At 40.4% G+C, this 24817-nt stretch overlaps 3 protein-coding genes across 4 annotated transcripts; all 3 read right to left on the bottom strand.

Moving 5' to 3' along the window:
• Positions 1-2983: 2983 nt before the first annotated feature.
• Positions 2984-7605, bottom strand: LOC121781865. Its single transcript, XM_042179567.1, has 5 exons — positions 7548-7605; positions 7247-7382; positions 7081-7153; positions 6838-6903; positions 2984-3039 (listed from the first exon to the last, which is right to left on the bottom strand). The coding sequence occupies exons 1-5, from the start codon at positions 7597-7599 to the stop codon at positions 3019-3021; spliced, it is 348 nt and encodes a 115-aa protein (XP_042035501.1). The 5' UTR covers positions 7600-7605; the 3' UTR covers positions 2984-3018.
• Positions 7606-11265: 3660 nt separating this feature from the next.
• Positions 11266-14439, bottom strand: LOC121782823 (probable polygalacturonase). Of its 2 annotated transcripts, none has more exons than XM_042180784.1 (6): positions 14203-14439; positions 13501-14047; positions 12480-12600; positions 12208-12382; positions 12059-12129; positions 11266-11972 (listed from the first exon to the last, which is right to left on the bottom strand). In XM_042180784.1, exons 2-6 carry the CDS (start codon positions 13843-13845, stop codon positions 11347-11349), a joined length of 1338 nt encoding a protein of 445 aa, XP_042036718.1. In that variant the 5' UTR covers positions 13846-14047; positions 14203-14439; the 3' UTR covers positions 11266-11346. The 2 variants fall into 2 exon arrangements, with proteins under 2 accessions (XP_042036718.1, XP_042036717.1); XM_042180783.1 differs by having other exon boundaries at positions 14229-14439.
• Positions 14440-22697: 8258 nt separating this feature from the next.
• LOC121780694 (abscisic acid receptor PYL8-like) lies at positions 22698-24082 on the bottom strand. Its single transcript, XM_042178324.1, has 3 exons — positions 23839-24082; positions 23548-23763; positions 22698-23227 (listed from the first exon to the last, which is right to left on the bottom strand). Exons 1-3 carry the CDS (start codon positions 23947-23949, stop codon positions 22994-22996), a joined length of 561 nt encoding a protein of 186 aa, XP_042034258.1. The 5' UTR covers positions 23950-24082; the 3' UTR covers positions 22698-22993.
• Between the last annotated feature and the right edge of the window lie 735 nt (positions 24083-24817).

Genomic DNA, 24817 nt, shown 5'->3' with positions numbered 1-24817 from the left:
TACCGGTGAGGTCACACTCATAGTGGGTTCGGTCTTAACAGTAGGTAATTCCAAAGTATCCACACAAGACGTTGATATAAAGGAATGCGACGCACCCGTATCAAACAAGACAACTATAGGCATATTGAGAAGTGTGCCCATACCTGCCAAGTTTCCTTGCCCAAAGGTTTCTTTCCCGTTTGCCGGCTGCTTCCCCTTCAAGGCGTAGGCCCTTGCTTGCGATGGTAATCCTTGGCGGCGTTGTTGCGGTGGAGGTGCAGGTAGTGCCTGGGATTGTGGACGGAAACCTAGCTGGTTCTGTCTCGTTCCCGTTCCCATGTTCTTATTTGGGCAGCTTCGGAAGTAATGGCCACTTCCACCACAGTTGAAGCACCTAGGGTCTCGACACTCCCCGGCGTGGTACTTGAAGCACCTTCCACATTGAGGGTTCCTCGGCGGAAAGTTTGCCCTCGGTTGGAAAGTATTCTGTCTCCCGCCATTGTAGGGTGGGTTCCTCATGTGTTGTGGCCTCTTACCACCATACTGAGCCTGGTCACCATCCCACCTCCTCTTCTCTTGGTGGCCTGACTGAGCTTGTAGGGGTGTCGCGTTTGTTGTTGCCACAACTCTTGGCTTAGGGAGTGCATCTTCCACGTCCAGTGCACAAGTCAAGATCTCCGAGTAGGAGAGTTCTCCTCGACAGGCCAATGCGGCCTTTATTTCATCTCTGAGCCCGGCCCGGAACTTCACCGCCCATTTCTCATCGGTGTCCATCAACTCGGGCGCATATCGTGCCATCTGCGCGAGGGCTCGGTCATACTCGGTTACAGTCATTCGGCCTTGGCTTAGTGTGTGGAACTCTACCACCTTGGCCCGTCTGTACGTCTTTGGAACATACTTGTTATCGATCTCTACTTTAAACTCCTCCCATGTTAGCGCTTCCAGGCGTGCAGGATCCATAGTTCTCTGCCGAGTCTCCCACCAGTAATCGGCAGCACCTGATAATTGAAAGGTAGCGCCAGCAATGCGCTCCCTATCTGTGCACTCCATGACCCTGAAGATACGCTCGAGGCCGCGTATCCACTCTTCCGCTTTTGATGGATCTCCTTGTCCATCGAATTTAGGAGGATTCTGCCTGGAGAACGTAACTATAAATCTTTCTTGCTGAGGCGGGGGTGGAGGTGGTGGTGGCGGTGGTGGTGGAGGTGGTGCCTCCACGTTGGGTCCTTGTCGTGGTTGGCGTGCACGTCTTGGCGGCATTCTGATTCAATATCCAAAAAGTGTTACTACAATTCTCATCCAAAATTACCACTTTCTCAAAATTTTCTTATAAAATCTTCATGTAGTATAAGATGCAACACGTAGGATATATATATCAAAATCCAAATTCTCATTAAAAGAAAGGAGGTCAAACGTTGTTCTCAAAAGCAGATCGTACTGAAACCAAAAACTGAAAAGACAACGAACTATTCTAATTCTCGACTACGACTCTATCATCCTCATCCATAGGCCCTTCCTCCGGGTCTTCGTCATCGTCCTCCTCGGGGTTCTCTTGCTGAGCCTCCTCGGGGTTCCCTTGCGGAGCCTCCTCGGGTTCCTCCTCATAGTCATCTTCAAACCCTTGTTCACCCTCGTACATGCTCACATACTTGTCCTGGTACACGATCCTCTCTTGCACATCCTGTGGGGGCTGTTCCTCTCGAGAATCTACCAGTGCACAATACACGGCCTTCCTGTAGCGGGCTCCTGCCACGTGTACCTCCTCGCCGTTCTTTCGGCCCACTCTTTCCAGCTGTCGGGGAGCAATTCTATTAGCTTCTCAATGCCGTCATGCTCTGTCACTCCGAACTCCTGAGCTGCCCTCCAGAGGGTATCGAAGTGTGCCACGAACTCGATCAACGGTACGTGATCCTTCTTCCGGTACACTCTATAATCTCTGAGCACCCTCTGTGCCCTAAGTCTATCGCGATCACTCCGTCGCGGGGTTCGGAACATACGCGCCATCTATAGAAAAACAGAAACAATCGCCTCGCGTATAAAAACAGAGTGCATAACCGAAGAAGAGAGAGAGATATGTGTATGCAGACGTATCGCTGTTCTAAATCCAAGCCCGCTGGTGTTCGAAGGCCAAAAGTCCTTGTCTACTATAGGTCCAAAAAGCACTAGTGAAATCCTATCACGTCTAAGTTCAAACATTCAAAAGGCCAACACATTCTCCCATAAAAGCTCACATCAACAATCACATCATCAAATCATCATACATCAGCTACATGCTTTCAAGTACATTCGACACACAAAAACAGTTCATAACATACTATAACAGTTCATAACCCACAATAACAATTCACCATTCAAATAATTTCCAACTTTTCACACCAATTTGCACCCTTTTACATGCGTCAATATTTACTTAAACTTTCCAAAAATCATTTTCTCCAAAACAACCCACACACAAAACCATTCCACACTTTCTCAAAAACTCAACTCTTTACATCCACGTTCCAACGAAACCCAAATTCACAATTCCCTCCACTTACATATACTTTCCAAAAAATTCAAAATTTTCATTACCTCATTTCAGGTTGAGTGCGATGAGTCGGATGTTGAGCCAATGACACTTTTGAAAACTTACACAATTATTTATTTTGACACAGGGATACAAACTAAATCAAGACAGAAGAGACTCTTAGGTCCAGAGCAGAAAGAAAAACCTAGGCTCTGATACCACTCTGTCACGCCCGCATTTCCTAAGGATAGGAAGTACGGTGGACCGCGACTAGGGGAGGAATAAAGAAGCGGGGAAGAAAGGGGAGAACAGGAATATTTGACCCAAAAACATTTATTAAAAAGAAGTTCACTTCAAACATTGTACTAAGAAGACATTACTAAAGTTAATGTAAACAGAGTTAAATAAAAACAATGTATCGGATTACAAAGCAACGGAAAAGACCAAAAGACAGATGATGCCGGGTATGACGACACGACACCATCCAAAAGACCAAGTAAAACACTCATTTGGCTTTCACTGCTCAACATCCGTCATCCCCATCGCCGCTCAACCTGCACATTAAGAAAACAACATGCAGGGCTGAGTACTTATTGCACTCAGTGGACACACGCCAAAATCATAGTTTGTCATGCCACATCAGTGTAACCTTGGGGTTTTAAGTGTAAGAAAATAACCCAAGTACACAAAATATATTTCATAAATTCGACTGCGCAGTCATTTTCAGATATTGCCACCCTTATTCCCACCATCATACACTATCTGATCCAACGGTGACAAGGGGCGTGGCCACACCCCAGGTCACTAGACTGGCCAACTTGCTCTCAGATGGCTCCCAGTCTCGTGTACACTAGCCTGAGGGTTCGCAGCCCAACAGACCCGAATTCGATTAAACATATGTGGTAAACCACTTCAGATAGGTTTCAAAGCAAAACAGTTGGCAAGACAAACAATTCACCTCCGTAAACATTTCCGGAACATAGTCCGTATTAAAAATAACCCACAAAATAGTAGGGTAGAAAAGCCCACCTCGATTGCTTAGCCTTTAAAATAGTTCCCTTCAACCACACTTTCCTCGTAAAAGATCACCCTTTTGAAAGATAAATAAATATCATAATTAGAGTCAGGGTAGACGATGTTTAACGACAATGCATGATTCCTACTTGGATGACTTCACCATCTAGCACGTTACACGTATACACACTTAACAACATGTTATAACAAACACACAAAAAAAACACGTCCGAAACACACCACGCACGCACCCGACACGCATACCACGTACCCAAGACGCGCACACGACACAAACACAACACTCAAACTCCCGGAACACCCACACTGCACAAACGGCTCACCTGGCTCGGAACAGGTTCGGGAAAAAGGCTCGGCGTCTCGGCCTGGCTCGGTACCTCGGCCGGCTGTCTCGGTCGCCTGTGTCTCGGCACCTCGGCCGACCATCTCGGCCGCCTGCTCGGCACCTCGGCCGACCGTCTCGGCCGTTCGGCTCGGCACCTCGGCCGACCATCTCGGCCGCATGCTCGCACCTCGGCCGACCATCTCGGCCGTCTGCTCGGCACCTCGGCCGACCATCTCGGCCGTCCGGCTCGGCACCTCGGCCGACCATCTCGGCCGTCTGCTCGGCACCTCGGCCGACCATCTCGGCCGTCCGTCCGGCTCGGCACCTCGGCCGACCACCTCGGCCGCATGCTCGGCACCTCGGCCGACCATCTCGGCCGTCTGCTCGGCACCTAGTTTACACCCCTTTTCCTCTGACCCCCGATTCTCAAACCCTATACGACAAACACAACCACGCATTCTACATCCCAAAACACACCCAAACACCTGGGATCATCCCTTCCAGACTCTCCACAAAACTGCCCTAGGCTGAACCCTAAAACTCTCGGCCAACACACACGAAAACTCTCGAACCAAACACTGATTCCTCCGAGCCATCTCTTGGCCAAACACACCCACATACATCACAAAAGCACAACACTCAGAAACCCAACCATTGCACATGAAAACATCTCCCAAAAACATACAATTCGTGAATCTGCGCAGTTTACTTGCAAAAATCATAATAAAATCATACGACATCCAATGAAGCTGAAATTTACACACCACACCGAAGACACATCCAAGTTTATACGGTTAAAAATTCGTACCAAAAGAAGATCGTTTGCTCAGTCAAAAAGTGGTCGGAACCCACTGTCAGTTACCATCAAAAACATGCTTCACACAAACACATAATCCCACAACTTATTCAGCATCTAACCCCTCCAAAACGTCCTACATGCATGAATTCGAATTAAACGAGAGTTGAGGCCTTGTGTTACCTTTCCGGGATAGTTCAACGTAGTGAAAAAGCTTTACTTCCTCTTACGACTCCGATTCACGACGAAGGGGGGTATCACCTTGAGAAATCCAAGACGATGATGAGAGGGAGTGAAAGGGGAAAGGTAAACCGAGAGGGAGGAGGGCGAGAGAACTTACCGGTGAGAGAGCAACTTCGCGAAAGAGAGAGATGAGAGATTGAGAGAGACCGAAGAGAGAAAAAGATTGGAAAAAGGGGAATGAATCGGTTAAGAGGGAGTGGGGGAGGTTGAGAAATTAGTGGGGAGAGAGAGAGGGTTTTCGAAAAAGAGAGAGGGAGAGGGAGAGATAAACCGAGAGAGAGGGGGGGGTTTAATTTATTAATTAAGATATTAATTTGCTTTTCAAATAACCATAAAACTAAATATTCACACCCATAAATAATATAAAACAAATAAAACATACCACACCATATCTTAAACAAGATATACACAAAAAGCAAACACCCCTTAAATAAAAAAAAACGGACATTACACCTATACTCCACTGGAGTCTCAGTACACTTCTGCTGAGACTTTCTCACTGGAGGAGTTGGGTCTATCTCTGGTTAGGGTGCCTCCCACTGAGAGTCCACCGGCTGCAGGCCGTCGGGGTGGTTTGAAGAAAGGCAAGGGTAGAGGCAGGGGCCGCGGAAAGGGCAAGGGGGTGGCAGGTGAGTCCTCACAGTCGAGGGCTGGGGCGGAGGAGGCGGGGGCTGAGGCGGATGATGACTACGATGAGACACGGCGGACCGTGTGGAGTGAGGAGGAGTGTGTGGCTTTGTCAAAAGTCTGGATCAATGTCTGCGATGATCCCATGTGGAAACGCATCTCCCAAGCCTACTGTTCGTTTAAACCGGCGGATGGAAGGTATCACACGGCTGAAGAGTGCCGGAAGACATGGGACCGATTGAAGACCGTTGTCTCCCGATTTTCCGGCCTATACGAGAACAACGACCGCATGCTTACCAGCGGCCAGACCATGGAGGATGTGAAGCGGATGGCGATGGTGGAGTTCCCCGAGCGCGGCAAGCACGTCACGTTTAACCACTGGGATTCCTATGTGGTGCTGATGGAGTCGGCAAAGTTTCAGGCGGGTGTCGCCGCTGGCTGGCCGAAGCGGCAGAAGATCAACTCCAGCGGTGACTACAGCAGCAGCGCCGGGTGTCGTCGCTGGCTGGCCGATCTCCCCGATGATGCCGAAGATATCCCGAGTCCCCCCTCGTTTAACCACCGCCATCACCGCCTGATTGGGAAAAAGACGGCGATGCAGGCGTCTAGGCGAGGCGCCAGCAGCGGGTCCCAGGAGGTCCAATCGGCAGCCCTTGCAGCATTCCAGCCGACCCCCGAGTTCTCCCGTATTACCCATATCCAACATCATACGAACATGATAGAAACCATCAAGGAGTGGAGAGCGACCGTTGACCCCAAACACAAGGAGATGTTGCAGGGGGTCATCGACTTGATGAGGCGTGATGCTGGGCTCCCACCCATCAGCGGTGGGGGAGCATCTTGGGACACCAACGCCGCAGCGACTGGCCTAGGGGACGACGAGGAGCGAGAGGGGGGCCGCGTGTGTCAAAGCTTGGAGATGGTTTTTTTATTTTCTCTTTGAACTATGTATTTTTTTTAATTATGTATGTTTTTTATTTATATAAAATGTTCGCATTTTCTCTCTATTCGTGTCAAAATTTTAATTCCGTATTTAAATTTCGTATATAAAATGTGAAATTGTGTTGTTGGGATGTCCTACTGCTTGTCCTAGTGCTAGTCTACTATTGTGCAATGGGAAGTCCTAGTGATGTGGGAGTGGGGTGAGAAGTCCTTATGACGTGGCAGAATGTGATTTTGGAAAGTCTTAGTGCTAGTCCGTGGGGAAGTCCTTGCTATTATGGATGCTCTAAGCAGTAACCAGCATAATATACAAATCTAAATAAATTTGACCTTTGTCATGCTATTGGAATATCATAAGATTAGGGCACTTATGTGAGGAAAACTTACCTGCACAAACAAAACTTGGACTATAAGTTGCAGTATAGTATCGTCTCGCAATGCACCATTCCTGCCCTAAAATATTAGAATTCCATAAAATCTTCAGAATGACCGAATCCGAAAATGATACTAAACTAGATTCATAAACTTCAACCATTTTTTCCATGAACAGGCAACCATCCACGACAACGAGCTATTCGAGAAAAATAGAATAACGGAATATACTGATAATTGTCATGTAAAATGACAGACCTTTAATGGATATCCCAGACAAACTACAGCTGATGCATAAATATCTTTTTCTCCGGCAACCATACAACAGACCCTGTATATTTAAGTAATAAGTCAGCTCCTATAAGCTCATAACTCATTACATAACCATAACATTCTTGTAAGGAGAGAAATTTATGAACGTTACCTTGACCCCATGGACTTCCCAGCTAACGCTAGTGGATGCCCCGGATATGTAGCCATGACCTTCTTGACAACGTCACAGTGGAAATCAACCAATTTTTCAGCCTTTGGCGGAGCCCTTCGCTTCCCTCCAGCATTGTCTGCCAACAAATGAACACTTTGACCTTAAGCAGAAAATAACATATCAAAGCCTCCCTTAACTTTCCAGCTTATTCATGTTAAGATTAATCAAACTCTGGATAACCCAAAAAAAATGATAACTATCTTTTTCTGACTTCAGCATATCCATGAAAACATGTACTTACAGGGATAGTCAAAGGTCACTACTTCAATGGCATTTAGTGTCTTGGCCAGCATATCTCTCCATCTGTAGAAATCACAGTTCCATAAAAAATTTTAAACCTATTCTGGCCCAAAAGAACTAAGATTCATAACATCAATCACAAAGCTTGTCAGAATAAAAAAGGGCTTGAAGAGAAAGAAGACAGAATTTCAGTTCTATAAAGAACCAACTTTTTCGTCCGCTCCCAAAGGGGAGCACGAAATTTTAATGGAATTAATTAACGCTAAATTTCCTTTCTAATTTCCTTTTATATTGAGTTATAATGAGTCAGATTAGAGATCCAAGGAGGTTGGACTTGTACTAATTAAATTGAGCCTCAATTTAATACAAGTCTGACAAAATATTATTATCAGCCACTACAGTAAAATAATATTGACTGTCCGTCCAATCCCAAATTACGAGTAATCCGTGTTTTACCTCTGTAATTTATTATTTTACGTGTTTAAGATATAGATATCCATTAATTAATTTAAGTATGCTATTTGACTTTAAATAATCAATATCTTTTTCCAAGAGTTGTCTAGTTCAAAATCTTTATTTATTATTCTGAAATAAATTCTAACTGGCCGGGTTTCTGAATAATAAAACCTTTTTTGAAGACCTCTAGAGGATATTATCAAACTGGACTCACCCAGCACACGATTCATTGCAATAACAATATTAGCACCTTTAGACATTGATCACCACTACCCAAGATATCAGGATTCTTAGATTGCGAAAAATCTGCACCATTTGATAAATCAAAGTAGTGCATAATCAATATCGTATGCTCAATGTTATGTCAACAATGATTACGAAATAACAATCACTGAGACCTTGTCTTTCAGTAAATAGCAAGAAAGACTTGTCTCAACTGTTAGATCCTTCAGTGCTATACCACACCAGTGTCGTTTATTTCCTAAGGTAAGGAAACATGCAGACTGACACTGTAACCTATCACGATAGGTAGCCAAAGTCTATCTAGGTTGTGATATTCTATTTCTCTTGTACAAAGGACCGACTGCGTCACCTTCTGTGAACGTCGTTCACGACCAGTCTACTATGCAGAAGAATTAGACTTGCTTCTTATACATTTAAATGTTTGAGAAACATCTTATATGTGCATAAGCAAACACCAACGCAATAAAATTACTTCTTCTCGCCTTGGGTTAAAAGTGGATTATAGAGTTTATTGTATACAAGCAATTCTATCCGTGCAACATGCTCGAAATATGCTTTTCAGTATACCAATTCTATCAGCCAAGTCATTTGTATTTCTCTCTTATTAGTACTCCCTCCGTCCTAGTCATTTAATGTAGAATTGGTAAAATAAGAGATAAGGGAAATAAGTAAAGAGAAGGGAAAAAAGTAAGAGGAATGTGGAGTCCATAGAGGAATGTGGAGTTTCATATTATTAGTAAGAGAAAATGGAAAAATGTAACAGTTGTTGAAAACTTTCCTTTAAATGTACTCGATTTTTCGTGGACAACCAAAAATGGCAAATGTGCTCTATTTTTCATGGATGAATGGAGTATTTTTCACTATCTTTTATGCTCTTTTCTCGCTTACTTTTTACCTAAATGCCATTCCAAGGGTGTTTTAGTCTTTCTCATTTTTATTACTATATAATATGTTTATTTTATATTTTCATTTAATTCATAAATATTTTAAATTTAATTAGATTGATAAATTAAAATACGGATTACTTATCAATAGTTATCATAGAAATGATATATGTTTTTATTTTAGTTAGATATGTTTTTGTAAATATTTTTTTTTTAAGTAAACCGTAAATTATGTTATAGTAGGATGATATGATACCTAGAATTATTAAGTATATTAATTCATCAATTTTACCAAATTTTATATACTAAAATAAATGATGAATACATGGAAGGACTAAAATGCCATGGGTAGCATTTTGAAAAAAAATGAGGGCGAGAAGGGCATGGAATACCAAAAATAGTGAAAAAGGACCCCAATTATATTATACTCATACATAGAGGGATCTGTTACACTTTTTGAAACATAGGTACCTCCAGCGTTCGAACATCCATACGTAGATGTGTTTTTTGTAGTTCACTCTTTTACATATTAAAGTCATAATAACTACAATTTCCATATTTTTATTTAGATAGCTACAAATTTTTATTACTATACTATATTGGCCACTATAAGATAATTGTAATATAGTTCTCGGAGGAAGTATAATAAATTTATGACAATAGATATGTGATATCCCAACCAAAATTTGATCTCCAACAATAGTTTCTCCAATGGAAAATGAGAAAGCTTCTGCAGCCACATCACTAATTCCACCCCCTCTCCCAAATAAATGTAGAGAAGAAAATATGAAGTTAATTAATTCAGTGAAGAAATTATGAAGTTAATTAATTAAGTGAAGAAAATATGAAGTTTGAGTTAGAGAGAGAAGTCGAGAACAAATTAATTATTTTGTCAACAGAATAAAATACTACTCCGAAGTTTGAGGGAGGCAAAAAATAGTGGGCCCAAGATAGCATAGTCTCCTGCCACGTGTCAGGTCAACCCCACTGCCCGCTCTCATCCCCCCTAGTCCACTAGGGTTCCCAACCTGCCCGAACTACCCGGGATCCCTCCAATATAAGATCGTCTCCATACCTCAAATTACGACCTAATTCACACCATGGCGAAATTCCGCACCGCCATCATCGCCGCCGCTCTCTTCTGCCTATTCACCGTCTCACTCGCCCGTTCCCCGCTGGATCTCACCGTAACCGCCGCGCAGGTCGCTCTCCCCCTCCGCGATGACGCTCCCGCGCAACGTCTCCCCAGCGAACCGATCAACGACGCAGACGCCAAAACCAACGCGGAGACCGATCCTAGTTTCGCCGTCGTCTCCTCCGCTCCGATGACCAGGATCACCTTCCGCCCGATCAACCGCCTCTTCCTTAAGCGCCCCTGCCGCCTCCACTTCAAATTCTACCCTACCATGAGGGATAACCAGCATATCTCGCTCGGAAACGACATGATCATCGCCTCCGGCGAGAACACCGACTTCAAGCAGCCTACCGTGAGGGATAACCGCCAGATCTCCCTCGGAAAGGACATGATCATCGCCTCCGGCGAGAGGGATAACCAGCAGCTCGGAAACGACATGCTCATCGCCTCCGGCGAGAGGGATAACCAGCAGCTCTCCCTCGGAAACGGCATGCTCATCGCCTCCGGCGAGAGGGATAACCACCAGATCTCCCTCGGAAACGACATGCTCATCGCCTCCGGCGAGAACACCGACTTCAAGCAGCCCGCTGTTCACGGCGGAGGCAACCGGATCCCTGAGCGGTGGATGAGGATGCACCACCACCTCCGCCACCGCCGCAGCAACGAAGAGGAGGTTGATCGGGTGAAGAAAGCCGTGTTCAAACGCTACGATTACGATTGTTTCGATCGCGAGAAGAAGCTGAAGAAACTGAGGCAACGTTTCATGATCCGAAATAAGATCAAGGAAGAGAAGCCGAAGAAATCCCCTTTCTTCAAGGGCGTGCGTAAATTTTTGAACAGTTATTTCTAGAAACTTCTATGGCTCACCAATAATAATCCCCTGCTCCTAGATATTTTGATATGTGTATGTTACCACTTCTGTTATATATATATATATGTATGTAAATAAATTTCCGTCCATTTATGTTTATGCTTGCTAATGTGTGATTCATTGTGTTCAATTCATGAAAACAAAATAATTGCTATAACACATTAGAAAACTCTCTTCATATTAAAATGATAAGCTACAAATTAGGGAGAATTCAGAAGGAAGAGGAGCATGCACCTAACTGCTGGCGGGAGGAGAGCTGAGCGCACGGCGAGGGGCTAACTTGAACGGCGGCTCCGATCACATGAGAGCACTGCCACGGCCGTGCGCCACCGAGATGTATGTTGGAGAGGCAAATATCAGTGAACGGTGCGTTTTTAAGGCCGTGGATGAGGCCGGGTTGCTGGACTCTTTCTCCCCTAACATTCTTGATCACCACATTCTTGAGAACCGGGAGGGCGTTCTGGTTGTAGTACTCGTCCGGGTGGTCTCCTACGTCGCCTGAGATTTTTATCCCTGTCCGGGCATTCTCCATGTAGAGGTTCGACACAGTTATGTTCCTCACCACCCCTCCCCTGCCGACGTTGGTCTTGAGGTGTATCCCGATCCCCATGTTGTATAGAGTTATGTGGTCTGCCAGGACGTCCACCACGCCACCGGAGGTTTCACTTCCAACTGCGATGCCAGCAAATGGTGATGATCCGGTTAGTCTTCTGATGGTGATGCTGTGGCTGGGGCGACCAAATGCTATCCCGTATTCATCCCACCCGCTCTTCACAGCTACTAGGTCGTCCCCGGTCGATATGAAGGAGTCCTCGATGCATATGTTGGAGCTTGAATCTGGATCACGAAATAATCAAAATACAAAGAATGATCAGATACTACTATTCGAAACCAGAAGAACGAAATGCTTTTCGATTTTATACCTGGATCGATACCATCAGTGTTAGGGGAGTCAGCAGGGGCAAGAATCGTTACATATCGAACCACAACATGACTGGCAAGAGGGAGTTCAAATCAAACACATGTTTTATTCTTATAAATTTTAAACATATTGTGAGCATTCAGATATTACCTGCAGTAAACAGGGTGTATGTTCCAAAAGGGAGAGTTCTTGAAAATGACATTGGAAATGATAATGCCTCTCGAGTTCATGAACTCGATAAGGTTTGGTCGAGTAAACTTGAGATTTCTTCGCCTCCACATGTCCCACCAGATGCCGCCTTGGCCATCGACTGTTCCATTTTCCCCTATCAAGAGGCAAACATTCTGTTGACTTGAGATTTTTTTACATACTAAGGCGTGTAGAATCTAGGTAGATATATATGGACCACAAGTTTCTTTCACCTGTGATGATCACATCATGTAGACCGTTACCGTGGATGAAGCTCATATACCTTCCCCCAGGCCGTTCTCTTCCTCTTCCATACGAGGGCAACGGTGCTATCAATGGCCACCGCCCAACATCCTGAAGCATTAACCAACAAGAAATGTCAAAGACTGGTGAGAAGTGATTACAAGCAAGATTAATTCTATTTCATAACCAGTGAAGTTTAACTTCTATTCTATCAGAAATGTAAACTAATTGCTGCAGAAGAGTTACTGCATGATTTATGAAACATAAATACAGTGCTGGAAGCACTTCTAAAGCAAACAGTAAGCTCATTCGCCTCTAAGACGATAGATTGAGTAATACATAGCAGACTCGGGTGGGTTTCTGGGTATTCTGGATATAAACTCCAGTTCTAAGTCTCACAGAAGCAATTATTTAGAGTTAGCTGCAGCTACATATATGTCCATGTCATCATCTACACAGTCCATTTCTTAATTTTTCTGCAAAAAAACAGTGCTGGTTTTTTCCACTATCACAGCTGGAATACAAAACTCCATTTGAAAGAGCTTCACATGCAATAAAGTCAGCCAGCTACACCTTGGTCCACATGACAAACCCAGTGCCTCCTAGGCCATGATTCTTTACTACCGGAAATCGAGCTTTTAAAGCTATCGGTCTCTTTCAACATAACCCGAGACACATCCTGATACGATACATCACAACTAACATACACCATATGGTCCCCATTTCCAATCCTCTTCACAAACTTTGCATTTAATCATGCTTATCACAAACAGAAACTACAACGGCATTGCTTCGCTTGTCCTCAAGCTGAAGCACAATTCAGCAGTAGAATCAACAAATGCATAAGTTACTAGGCTTCAACATAAAAACATCACCATTTTGCCCCAATTAAAAAAGCACACTACAATTCTATGCAAGACAAACTGAACTTCCTAAAACTCTGATACAATTACAAAGCAAAAGCAGCAGCAGAAACATAAAATGCAAAGAATAATGAAGAGGTTTAGATACCGTAGTGGCTTTGATCACGGCGCCTCTTGCCAAGTAGAGAGTCATACGGCTAGTGAGATTGAAAGGTCCGGTTAAATATTCGCCGGGAGGAATGTAAAGCAGAGAGCCACCTCTCCTTCTCAAATGCTCAATTCTGTAAATTGCTTCCCTGAACGCCTTCGTGTTCAGCGTTACCCCATCGCCTACGCCTCCGAAGTCCGTAATCGATATCTTATCGTTCCGGTAGCTCATCGGAACGATCCCGGAGCAAGTTGCCCATTCACCATTCGCGAATTCTCCAAAATTAATTAGCAATAGTAATAACGCTCCAACACAATACCAAAATGAACAATCACAACGATACATTTGACCTAAATCGTAGAGATTTTGGATGCTGATTTAGTGAGAGGAAACAAACAAACACAAGGCAACAAGGAGAGAGTAGTGAGAGATTTTTGGTTGAAGAAAGGAACGCGACGCAGAAAGGTAAAGAGAGATCTGGAAATAGTCCGAGAAGAAAAATTCCAAATGCAAATCTTCTAGGATTGATGGAGGCACAGAGCATAACCTGCAGTTAACCAAAAATTTTTTTAAAAAAAAAGTAAAAAACGAGAAATTAGAAGTTATCCGATTACGAAATGGAGAAATAATTAGTTATGGATTGCATTTGACGAAGAAAACACACAGAAGAGGACAAAAAAGAGGCGAAGCCAAAGAGCGCACAGAGACTAAGCAGAATGAGACTGTACGTGGTATGTGCAAAGCGGAGAGCTGAAAATGGAGGTGATGCTCTTGTCTTTGCCGCGAATTGAGAGAGAGAAATTTTGAGCAGGAAATAGTGATCGTAATTATTTCGCGACAGCCGATTGAATTTTTGGAATTCGGAAACATATACACAATTTTAACGGTTACTTTATTTTATTAGAAACATTCGTATTTTGTGAAATACCACTACGTACTCTACTTCATAATATTTCATCCTATAAACTTGTGGAACTTTTTTCTCTCTCATTTTATAAAGTGAGAAATTAAAATGGAACATAATTATTGGCAGTCACATTATCTGTTCTATATCTTTACTATTATTAGTATATATTTTTTCATAGAAAAATTATACTCCAGTATGAAAAGGTATGAAAAGATATTATACATTTTTTTCATTTTAAAGAGGTACTTTTACATTTTTATCAATGGAAAGGTAAAATCTTATAATACCATATTTGTTTTTTTTTAATGAAAAATCATTTTTCAAGGGTATATGAAGCCTCGGTCCCAAGGAAGATGACTCATTTCTTGGGCGGCACAAGAATTTATGCAATTTTATTTTGTGTGTGAACCGGAGAAAGTAAAATAAGAAAGAGGAATAAAGTAGAGAAAAAAAATGTTTCCATTTTTAGTTATGGGTCATCTTTGTTGGGACAAATTAAAAAGAAAAGTGAGTAATCTTTAATGCGACTGAAAGAAATACATCTTTATATTTGGGAATGCATCTTGTACAATTTTTTATTTTAGAAAATACTTTACCTTTCTACATATTCCTTTATTCTTTTGAAATTTGATACTTTTTGGAAGAGTTTATTTTTCTTTTTGAGAAGGTATAGATGATAATTACATATCTTTTCTATATACCTTGCCAATGCTCTTAGTAATCTATAATCTTTAATCAACTATACGCATACTATCTCTATACTCCATAGTAGTCGAGTTGTATTTCATTTTGGATGTATCAAGTTATTTGAATAATTTTCTATAGTAAAAACTTTATTTTCTCAAATTAGTAGGCGTATTTCTTTCGTTCTAGTATTACTTTATTATCTTTCATACTTTATTCTTTCTACACATTACATCTAAACACTAGTTTATTAGTTTCTGCACTGATAACCAAATATCCCAACTAAGATGGGACAAAGGAAGTACTCCCTCCGTATGTCATTAGAAGTCTCGGAATACCATTTTAGTATGTCTGCCATTAGGAATCCCGATTAACTTTAATAAGAAAAAATGGTAGATACACCTCACTTTCCTCTAACTCACAATTTATATAAAACAAATACTCCATATAAAACTATTTGGTTTAGTATCAGTTAAATTCCAACAATAATTATTTTCAAAGAGAATCTGGTGTTTGTTTGTGACTCCAACTCGAGAGTGGAGAATAAATAAATGTAATAACAACAATTAACCATCCGAATTATGCAAAACTCTAGTGATCTGGAAAGCTGTAAATTTGTCTCTCACAAATAAAATCGAAACGCAAAGTTAATTTTTCGTAAAATGATGTTGCATACGAGTCACGACACAAGACTTGTGCAATTCCAAATTCATTCACTCTAAAATGCTCTAAAACCTAAGCACTTTGAAACTACGTAAATCAAGAATTGGTAGAGAAACAAAAGAAATGCAGGCATACCCAAATCCCAAAACAATAAAATTTGGATGTATTGAAATAAAGAGTGCATGTGACTGATAAGTATACAACATAGCTAGCTAGTGTCCGAAATTTTGCATGTGCCCACGGCTTGTCGCATTAATGTGAATTGTTAACGCCACTTCATTAAATTTGTCGCTTATATTATCACCAATCCATTATTGACCGTCAATCTACTTTATAACATAAAGCTTTACTATCATAATATAATTATAAGAGTACTAAATGTATGTTACAGACAGACAGGACGGAACTAGAAATACAAATTAACTGGTGTTGAAATTTAATAAAATTATAATAATATTTAAATATTTAAAATAATAATAATATTGAAGAAGTAATTTATAATATAGATAAATATAGAGAAAGAAAGAGAGATGTAATCAATTTATTTAATTTGAGCCATTGTTCTGTTATATTTTTAAAAATTAAATAAAACAAAAAAAATATGATATCAAATTTAAAATTAATATTGTTTGAAATCTGAGAACATGATGTAAGGAAATAAAATACTATTAAGTTGAATGAGGTACATTTATGAAAAGAGGTATTAGAAGCAAAACTAATCTAAATTGTTGTAATTTTGTTGTTTCTCACTTAATTTGATTTATGTAATTTATGAAAAGAGGTTATTTTATATACATATAATATATATACTTCTTTTGTTTGAAGTATATCATATAATTTAGATGAATCCAATTAAATTTAATTACGTTATACATTTATTTAAATAAAATAAATTAATTAGTCTATCTCAATGACCAACCAAATCATTTAAATTGGGGTCATTTGATCAAATTAATCAAAACCCATTTAAAAAACCCAATTTATATAAACCTAACAAACACGCGCCGCCGTATCATCTTCTTCCTATTTGTGAAATCAATCTGCAATTTTTTTTCTTCTTCTTTCTTCTTTGCCGATGCAATTTACTCATTCATCTTCTCTCTTCTCAAAACACAATAAAATTAAGTCTTTCATAGTAATAGACAAGGCATCAGAAAGGGGTAGTCATGGCTGGGTAATGAGTTCGGCACCGGCCAAGCCCCCGCGTGAGCGGTGGCTTGGCCAACGCTATCTCCGTCCCTGGTTAGAGATGATATTAGTGATTAATATCTAAAATTTTTTATGCAGTTTATGAATCATAATTTTTTAATAGGGGATTGAGTTTAATTCCTTGGGCGACATGATATTTTATGCAATTTTATTTTGTATGTTGAATGAAGAGAGTAAAGTACGAGAAATGGAATAAAGTAGAGATACTGATGTTTTCGTTTCTAGTAACGAGTATCTTAGTTGAGACAACTCAAAATGGAAAGTGAACCATCTTTACTCTTTAGTGTGGGATGGAGGGAATAACTTAGGATTATAAGAATTTATTGCGAAATAGATTAAGTTCTCGATTATTAGGGCTAGATTTCTCTATGCAATGTGTGTTGGTGAAATCATTTGAGGTCTAAATTATGCTCTTTGTTTTGTTGGGATGTTAATCTGACTGAAGATGGTTGTGGAAAACATAGATGAATGATTTTACCATTTTGGTAAGTAAAAATACAATCAAAATTTGACATTAATTTTTAATTGAATAATTTTTGAAATTTTATTTATATACATTGTATAACTATGCATTATATTTTTATTTTTTGAGTTAGTGTGGTGTATGGTATGCTGTGTGTGCGTTTTATGTGCAATGTATGCATGTGATATGTACCCAATTATAGTAGTACTATTTAAAATTGCAAATATTTACTTTTGCACTATACAATTCAAAGTGTAGAATTCAAAATATTTAAAACTAAAATTTAATTCTGTACTAAAATACTTTCGTAATATCAAACAACAAATTTAAAATTAAATGCTACTCCGTCAGTCCCATAAAGTTTGTCTCATTTTACCATTTTCGTTCGTTCCACAAAGTTTGTCACGTTTGGAATCTTACAAAAAGTAGACATTAAGAGTATCCACAATAAGGGAGCCGCGACTCCTGGGCAGGTGTTGGCTGGGCCGCGGCTCCCTATAACTGGAGAACGGGAGACCCGCAGCGGGAGGGGGACACCCATGGGCACGCCACGGAGACGGCCTGGCCGAGGCTCTTGGGCGCGAGCCGCGGCGCCCTATTGTGGCGGCCGAGAGCCGCAGCTCTGCCCAAGTTTCGATTTTTTTTATTTTTTATTTTCTTATTTCTTATATACCCATTTTTCTCTATTTTTTTTGCCTCATTCTAATCTTCACTCTTTTCAATTTATCTCAATTCTATTTTTAAAAAATGAATACCGACGATGATGAGTATCAACGTGAACTGGTTGAAGAGGTGCAACGTGAAGCTGACGAGGAAGTGGCGGCGGCGGTGGCGGTGGTCCCTCGGCCGATCCATCATCGACGGACAATCTATAATACAACGAAGATTTGGTTTTAATTTTTTTATTAAATTATGCATTTTTAAAATTATTATAGTCCGATAATTTTTATTCTAGTTAAATTAAAATGTACCAAGAATGAAAAAAATTATTAATTTATGGCCTGAGCTTGTCCACTATTAGGGTGACCAAGTTTTTGTGGCTTTGGCTTGGGTATGTCCACCCTATTGTGGACACCCTAAACACATCCCCCAATCTCCTCAATGTGTGACCCTTATTTCATTACATATTTCCATTTAATACAAAGTCAAACAATTCTTTATCCTCATCAATTCAAATTGGGACAAACTTTATGGACGGAGATAGCATATATATTCTAAACTCACTTCCCAATTTCGTACTAGTATCAAATGCACGCTAATAATTTTTGTGCGAGCGGTGTTATATACGTAAACGATGCAAAATCTCTCCTATAGTCCTATATACCATGCATAAATTTACATTAACTAATGTAGATACGACTCTCTTCTATATTATTCTCTCTCTTACTTTACTTTCTCTTCACTTTAACTACTCTCTTTGTTCCATTAAAATGAAACATTTTTTAAAATGGAAACAACACTATCTCTACTTTTTATCTTTCTTACTTACCCTCTCTCTTTATTAACTCACAAAATAACATTGCTTAGAATCTCGTGCCAGAAACCAAATTTCATACTCACTCTGTCTCATTAGAAATGAAACGTTTCTATGAAACAACACTCTCTCTACTTTTTCTTCTTTCTTTTTTTACTCTCTCTTCATTAACTCACAAAACAACACTACATAAAATCTCGTGCCGTAAAGCAAATGTTGCATATTTAATGGGACAGAAGGATTATTTATTGGGATAAAGAAGGTATTTATTATCATCTTCGCAAAACAATGACAAAAAAAGGAATCAATCACTTGAGCTAGAAGGGAACACTATTATTATACTCCATTCGTTCCTTGTTAATAGAGATATTTTTTTTCGGCACGAAGTTTAAGAATAGTGTGCTAAATGAATGGTGAAAAAAATAAGAGAGAATAAAGTAATAGAGAATAAATTAAGAGTAAGAATTACTTTTTGCTAAAAATAAAAATAACTTAATTAATTTAAAACTTACCAAAATAGAGAAATGACTCATGAAATATGGAATGGAGGGATTACAATGTAGTTGCTTTTCTAAGTTGGGATGACAGCTTTAGTAAAAGCATAATACTAACTGAAGGGGAACGACAAGATAAAGCTCCACTAATTTCTATAATGTCTCTCCAACAACTTTTTTTTGTACCTCACTAATATTACTATATACATGCCACATCATTTTTTTTATCGGATTCGAATCAGAACATACTCACCCATAATCTCTTTTTAGTTTATTCAAAATTAAGGGAAAATGGTTTACAAAAAATTGTTACTACTCTAAGAGATTTCCAACAACATTAAAAATATCAAATTATCAATATTGTTCATTAATTAGTTTAGAAAGGACAGAATTGTTAGAATAAGCTAACTTGATCAGACTCATGCGATATGTAGCAATCACATGATATCCAAGTGAATAAAATTTTAAATGATAATTTGTTGATCAAAATGACATTGTTTTATTCATGCCAAGGTCATGTTGCACAAATCTAGGCTAATTCAAACCATTCTAAAAAGACTCGAGTCATAATAGTATTATAGGAGAATATTGATAGTACAAATTATTCTTGTATTAGTAATAATTTTGATTTGATAGTAAAGTAATACTCCATAATTATTATTTAATTTTTACTTTTGTGAAATTATAGCATTAGATTCGTTGCATGTGTTAGCACATGATACCCACATTTGCTTATAATTAGACTAATAAAACCAAACGTTAAAACTTGAAATCGTTAGTATCTTCGTCTCTTAAACATAGAAATTATTTTCATTTTGGACCATCTTTTAACAATAGAAACTTTCTAAACTTTCTATTTTAAGAAGTGGACCCCACAATCGACTAATTATATTTCCATTACTTTTTCTCTTCATCACTCTTACTTACTCGTTTTTCTTCTCCTCTCTTACTTTACCAATTCTTTTATTTTATTTTACTAATTGTGCATTAAAATTCATGTTGTTTCAAAGGTCTCCATTTTTTAAAGACGAGGTGGTACTATATAAGCGCCAAAGCAGATGAAAATGATAAAAATGGTTAAAAAAACTGGTTTTGTGGTGTGTGCTGGAAGTCAAGATTGTGTTCAAAAAAGGATAGGCAGCTATACTTGTCTGTGGATTACCTAAACTGGAGGGCGCTTTGGTTACCGCTCATCCAATTTCCTTTTTTTCCTTTTAAGGGAAGTTTACTTCAACTAGATCGCACACAATGTAACAGCTTTCAATTCAACAAAATTAGTAATATAAAAATTGCTACATCTAACATTTTATAAAACAATGTATTAAGGAAGAAGTTCCTCAACCGGACGATTTTGCAAGAACGAGAGTTTGGGGGAAGAGTTGGACGAGAGAAAAAAGGAGAATAGAGAGATTGAGAGGAAGTAATTTATTTCTTGATTGAATGATTCAAAAGAATAAAAATGTCCACTATTTATAATAGTGGATACCCTAACTTAAGGAACAAGAAAATAATCCTAATAAATATGAAAAGATATGCTAAATCAATACTAAACTAAATAAGAGAGATTTGGAGATATTCTTGGAGATATTCACGTATCAACTCCCCCACGGTTGAAAATCCCCCTTGTCCTCAAGGTGGGAACCACGAAGCCATGAAGATGGTCGCTAACAGAAGCTTCTCCTCCTGGATCAAACTTGAGCCGTCGTTGTTGATAACGGATCGAACTTTGCAAACTTGACCGGCACCATGATTCAATTATGCCTGTGAACATAATATGGGATCTTGAACTCTTGGAGTTTATCTGTGTTGCTCCAATATGTCTATCAAACAGACCAGTAATTAGGACATCGATATCCTCATAGCAGACAACATTCTCTTCAACAAAAGTCTCTATATCCTCTTGTATTTCCAATTCCCGATGCTCTGGAACAATAAGATCACCAATCTTCTCATCATATGACCCGATGATCACTTTCGGTGGCATATTGTCCGTTTTGACGATCTCTTCCAGGGGCTCGTCGTTTGGCTTGACGATCTCTTCTAGGGACTCGTCCTTTGGAACCTCTAGATTAGCGCCCCCATTGTGAGCAACATTTTCGGGAACATCCTCAGCTAGATTTTTGTCATCAATATTGCGGTCACACGGGCGAGCAGGGCGGCTTGGTCCAATCTATACACACGTAACTTCTCGTTGTAATCGTTTACGGCGGCTATTTGGGCAGGGGAGAGCGATCGAACCTTGAGACTAGGAATATTGTGGAGATCACGTTGCTGCTCCGAATCAGTAAACTTTCTGGCCTGTAGAGGCAGATGTGTGGAGCCGGATTATGGCGGGACAGCGGCAGGCAGTGGCGCTCTGCGGTGGCTCAGTGATTGGTCGATTTGCCGTGGCTGTCCGGCCAAATGGTAACTCGGCTGCCATGGATGATATCCTTCGGGATGAGTCTGACGTTGTCCATAAAAATCTGAACAATGAGACGGAGTGCGCGGGGGCTGGTACTCCGGATGACCTTGGTGATACCCGGCGTCAGGATTTCGTTGGTGGACGATTAGGTCCATGTCGATGGAAATTTGTTGTCCGAAGGGTGTGATAAAGGTCTGCGTTTGCGGCTGATACGCGTGAGGCTGACGGGCAGCGAGCGTGCTCTGGTTGTAGGGATGGTATGGCTGCCACCAATCCACGGAGTCGGGCGGGTCTGGGTCTAGCTGCGGGGGGTACCTGTCCCGCTGGTCGAAGGAGGCACGGTTCTACTGCCATGAGCGAGCAGCGACGTATTGGTTATGAGTGGGCGGCTTTTGGGCAGCGTAGAATTGATATGGCTGTTGCCAATATGTGTAAAATAGCTGTCCGGACTGATAATCGGCATAGTTGCGTGACATCATGACGTAATTGGAGGAAGAGCTCTCAATGAAAGCACCACTTGTGAAGGAAGAAGTTCCTCAACCGGACGATTTTGCAAGAACGAGAGTTTGGGGGAAGAGTTGGACGAGAGAAAAAAGGAGAATAGAGAGATTGAGAGGAAGTAATTTATTTCTTGATTGAATGATTCAAAAGAATAACAATGTCCACTATTTATAATAGTGGATACCCTAACTTAAGGAACAAGAAAATAATCCTAATAAATATGAAAAGATATGCTAAATCAATACTAAACTAAATAAAAGAGATTTGGAGATATTCTTGGAGATATTCACGTATCACAATGGCTGATTGATGTTTGTTTAAATTGCAACTTTTAATCATGATACATTTCCAATACTTCCTAAATTAGGGGTGTATTCTCTAAAAAAACATATCACAACTTAATCACAACACAAAAAGTAACATCAAATTCATCCATCTCCAAACATATCAAAGTAATTCATCTTACTACCCTACAATATTTACAAAACAAAGGTTTGAAGCATATACCAAAGCGGACCATGGTCTCGGATGCAACGAGATTGGGCCGACGAGCATGGAAACAGATTGTAAGAAACTAAAGCAACATTCGCCCTTCAAATGGGATCGGAGATGGCTGAAAGACAGCCGAGGAGGAGCCACGCCCACGCCACTCTATCAATTTCACACTTAGATATATGTATATAGAGCATCACCATCATTGAACACCGGACTCTACTACCAATTGGGGCTCTGTCCGGACCTGCACGGCTAGATGCTCCGAGACATCAGCCAGCGACTTTAGGTTGCATTTGATCAGAGCCTCGACGAAGTAGCATGTTTCGTCCTTGGTGTTCCCTTCCGGTACATCCACAACGAAGGACTCGATCACCATTGTCCCCGGCCTTCCATCAATCGTCTCTGGATGGACGGTGATGACAGAGGAGTAGTTCTGCAATCGGAAAAAAAACTCCATGCTCATACCATCACCCAAATTGTTCACTCCTCTCAAATCACCAGCCAATTACATATTCAAGTAATGTATCAGACAAAATGTATTTCTAAATTGAAAAAAAAAACTAAAGTTCATGATTGTCACATAATTTTGTTCAAGCTATGTTAGCTACAATCTGGCACCAGCAATTGAGAATTGAATAAGCGATAATCTGGATTTAGAAAATTGAAATTGAAGCCTAATTAGCGTCGATTTGGATCATGAATGCAAAATTGGGGAAATGTAGGCGATTGAATGAAAAGCGAAAGTGCGAATACCTTGAGGCGGTGATCTCCGCCGACAATCCGCACACTGAAAATGTGCTCCTCATCGTCGAGCAGCTCGAGGCGCTCCTTGCTGGTGGTAGCAGGCAGCCCCGATTTGACATTAACCTCTCTCACAGTTCCGATCCGCAAATCGCCCTGCGCAATACACCGGCTGACGAATGGCTTGTAGCGCTGCGGCTGATCGAAGCGCCTCACGAGCGACCAAACCTGCGGCAGAAATCAGAAATCGATCGTCAAATCTGAGGGGAATGAATCGCAGATCTGAGCAGCGTAGAATCGTACGAGGGGGAGAGGAGCTTTGATGTGTTTGACCAAGGAGGAAGAGCACTGATTGTCGGCGACGTCGTGCTTGTGGTGCCTCCGGATGAAATCCTCCTCGGATCCGCCGACCATGGCTGGAATCAACGGTGGAGATTGCGAAATTGAGGGAGAAGGAGAAGTGGAAGTGGGTGAGAGGAAGTGAATGAGTATCAAAGTCAGAGATTTCACAACAGTCCAAAACACACCGCCATTGGCAACTGCAACTTGCCTATATTAATACTATTCCATATCCTGTTAAAAATATGTTATTCTTTTTTTAGTCTGCTCCTATTTTATTCTTCTACCCCTATTAATAGATAATAAGTAAAAGTGATATTCATGTTCAACTTGTGCATGCAAAAGTAGGTGAATAATAAAAAGTAAAACATAAAATAAAGAGATAATAAAGTAAAAAAATAGAAATGACTCAATTATATTAAAAATGTTCATAATAGAAAAACAGCTCAACTTGCAAGGACAAAGAAAGTAGTATTATTTTACTTTTTCTATTTTATAATAAATGTCACGCTTTCATTTTAAGTTTGTGCCACATAAAAAGATGTCACATTTCCTGTTCTGGAAAAATTCTCTTCCACATTAATATACATATACTCTCTCTGTCCGCGAATAGGAGTCCCGTTTTTTCATTTTAGTTCGTCCGCGAATAGGAGTCTCGGTTCACTTTTATCATAAATGGTAATAAGGTCTCACCTTCTATTAACTCATTCCACTCACATTTCATTTAAAACTAATATATACAAGTGAGACACCTATTCCACTAACTTTTTCCTACCCACTTTTCTTAATATTTCTTAAAACCCGTGCCGCCATTAATTAGACTCCTAATGGCGGACGGAGGGAGTACTAATTTATCTCTCCATTTAACACACAAAATAACATTTCATAAAATCTCATGCCGTTACCCAAATATGTGATCTATTGTACGACGGATGGAGTACTT

The sequence above is a fragment of the Salvia splendens genome, chromosome 20 (assembly GCF_004379255.2).
Source record: "Salvia splendens isolate huo1 chromosome 20, SspV2, whole genome shotgun sequence".
Lineage (NCBI taxonomy): Eukaryota > Viridiplantae > Streptophyta > Magnoliopsida > Lamiales > Lamiaceae > Salvia > Salvia splendens.
Note: the sequence above shows the minus strand (reverse complement) of the source record. Positions and strands in the feature narration are given on the sequence as shown.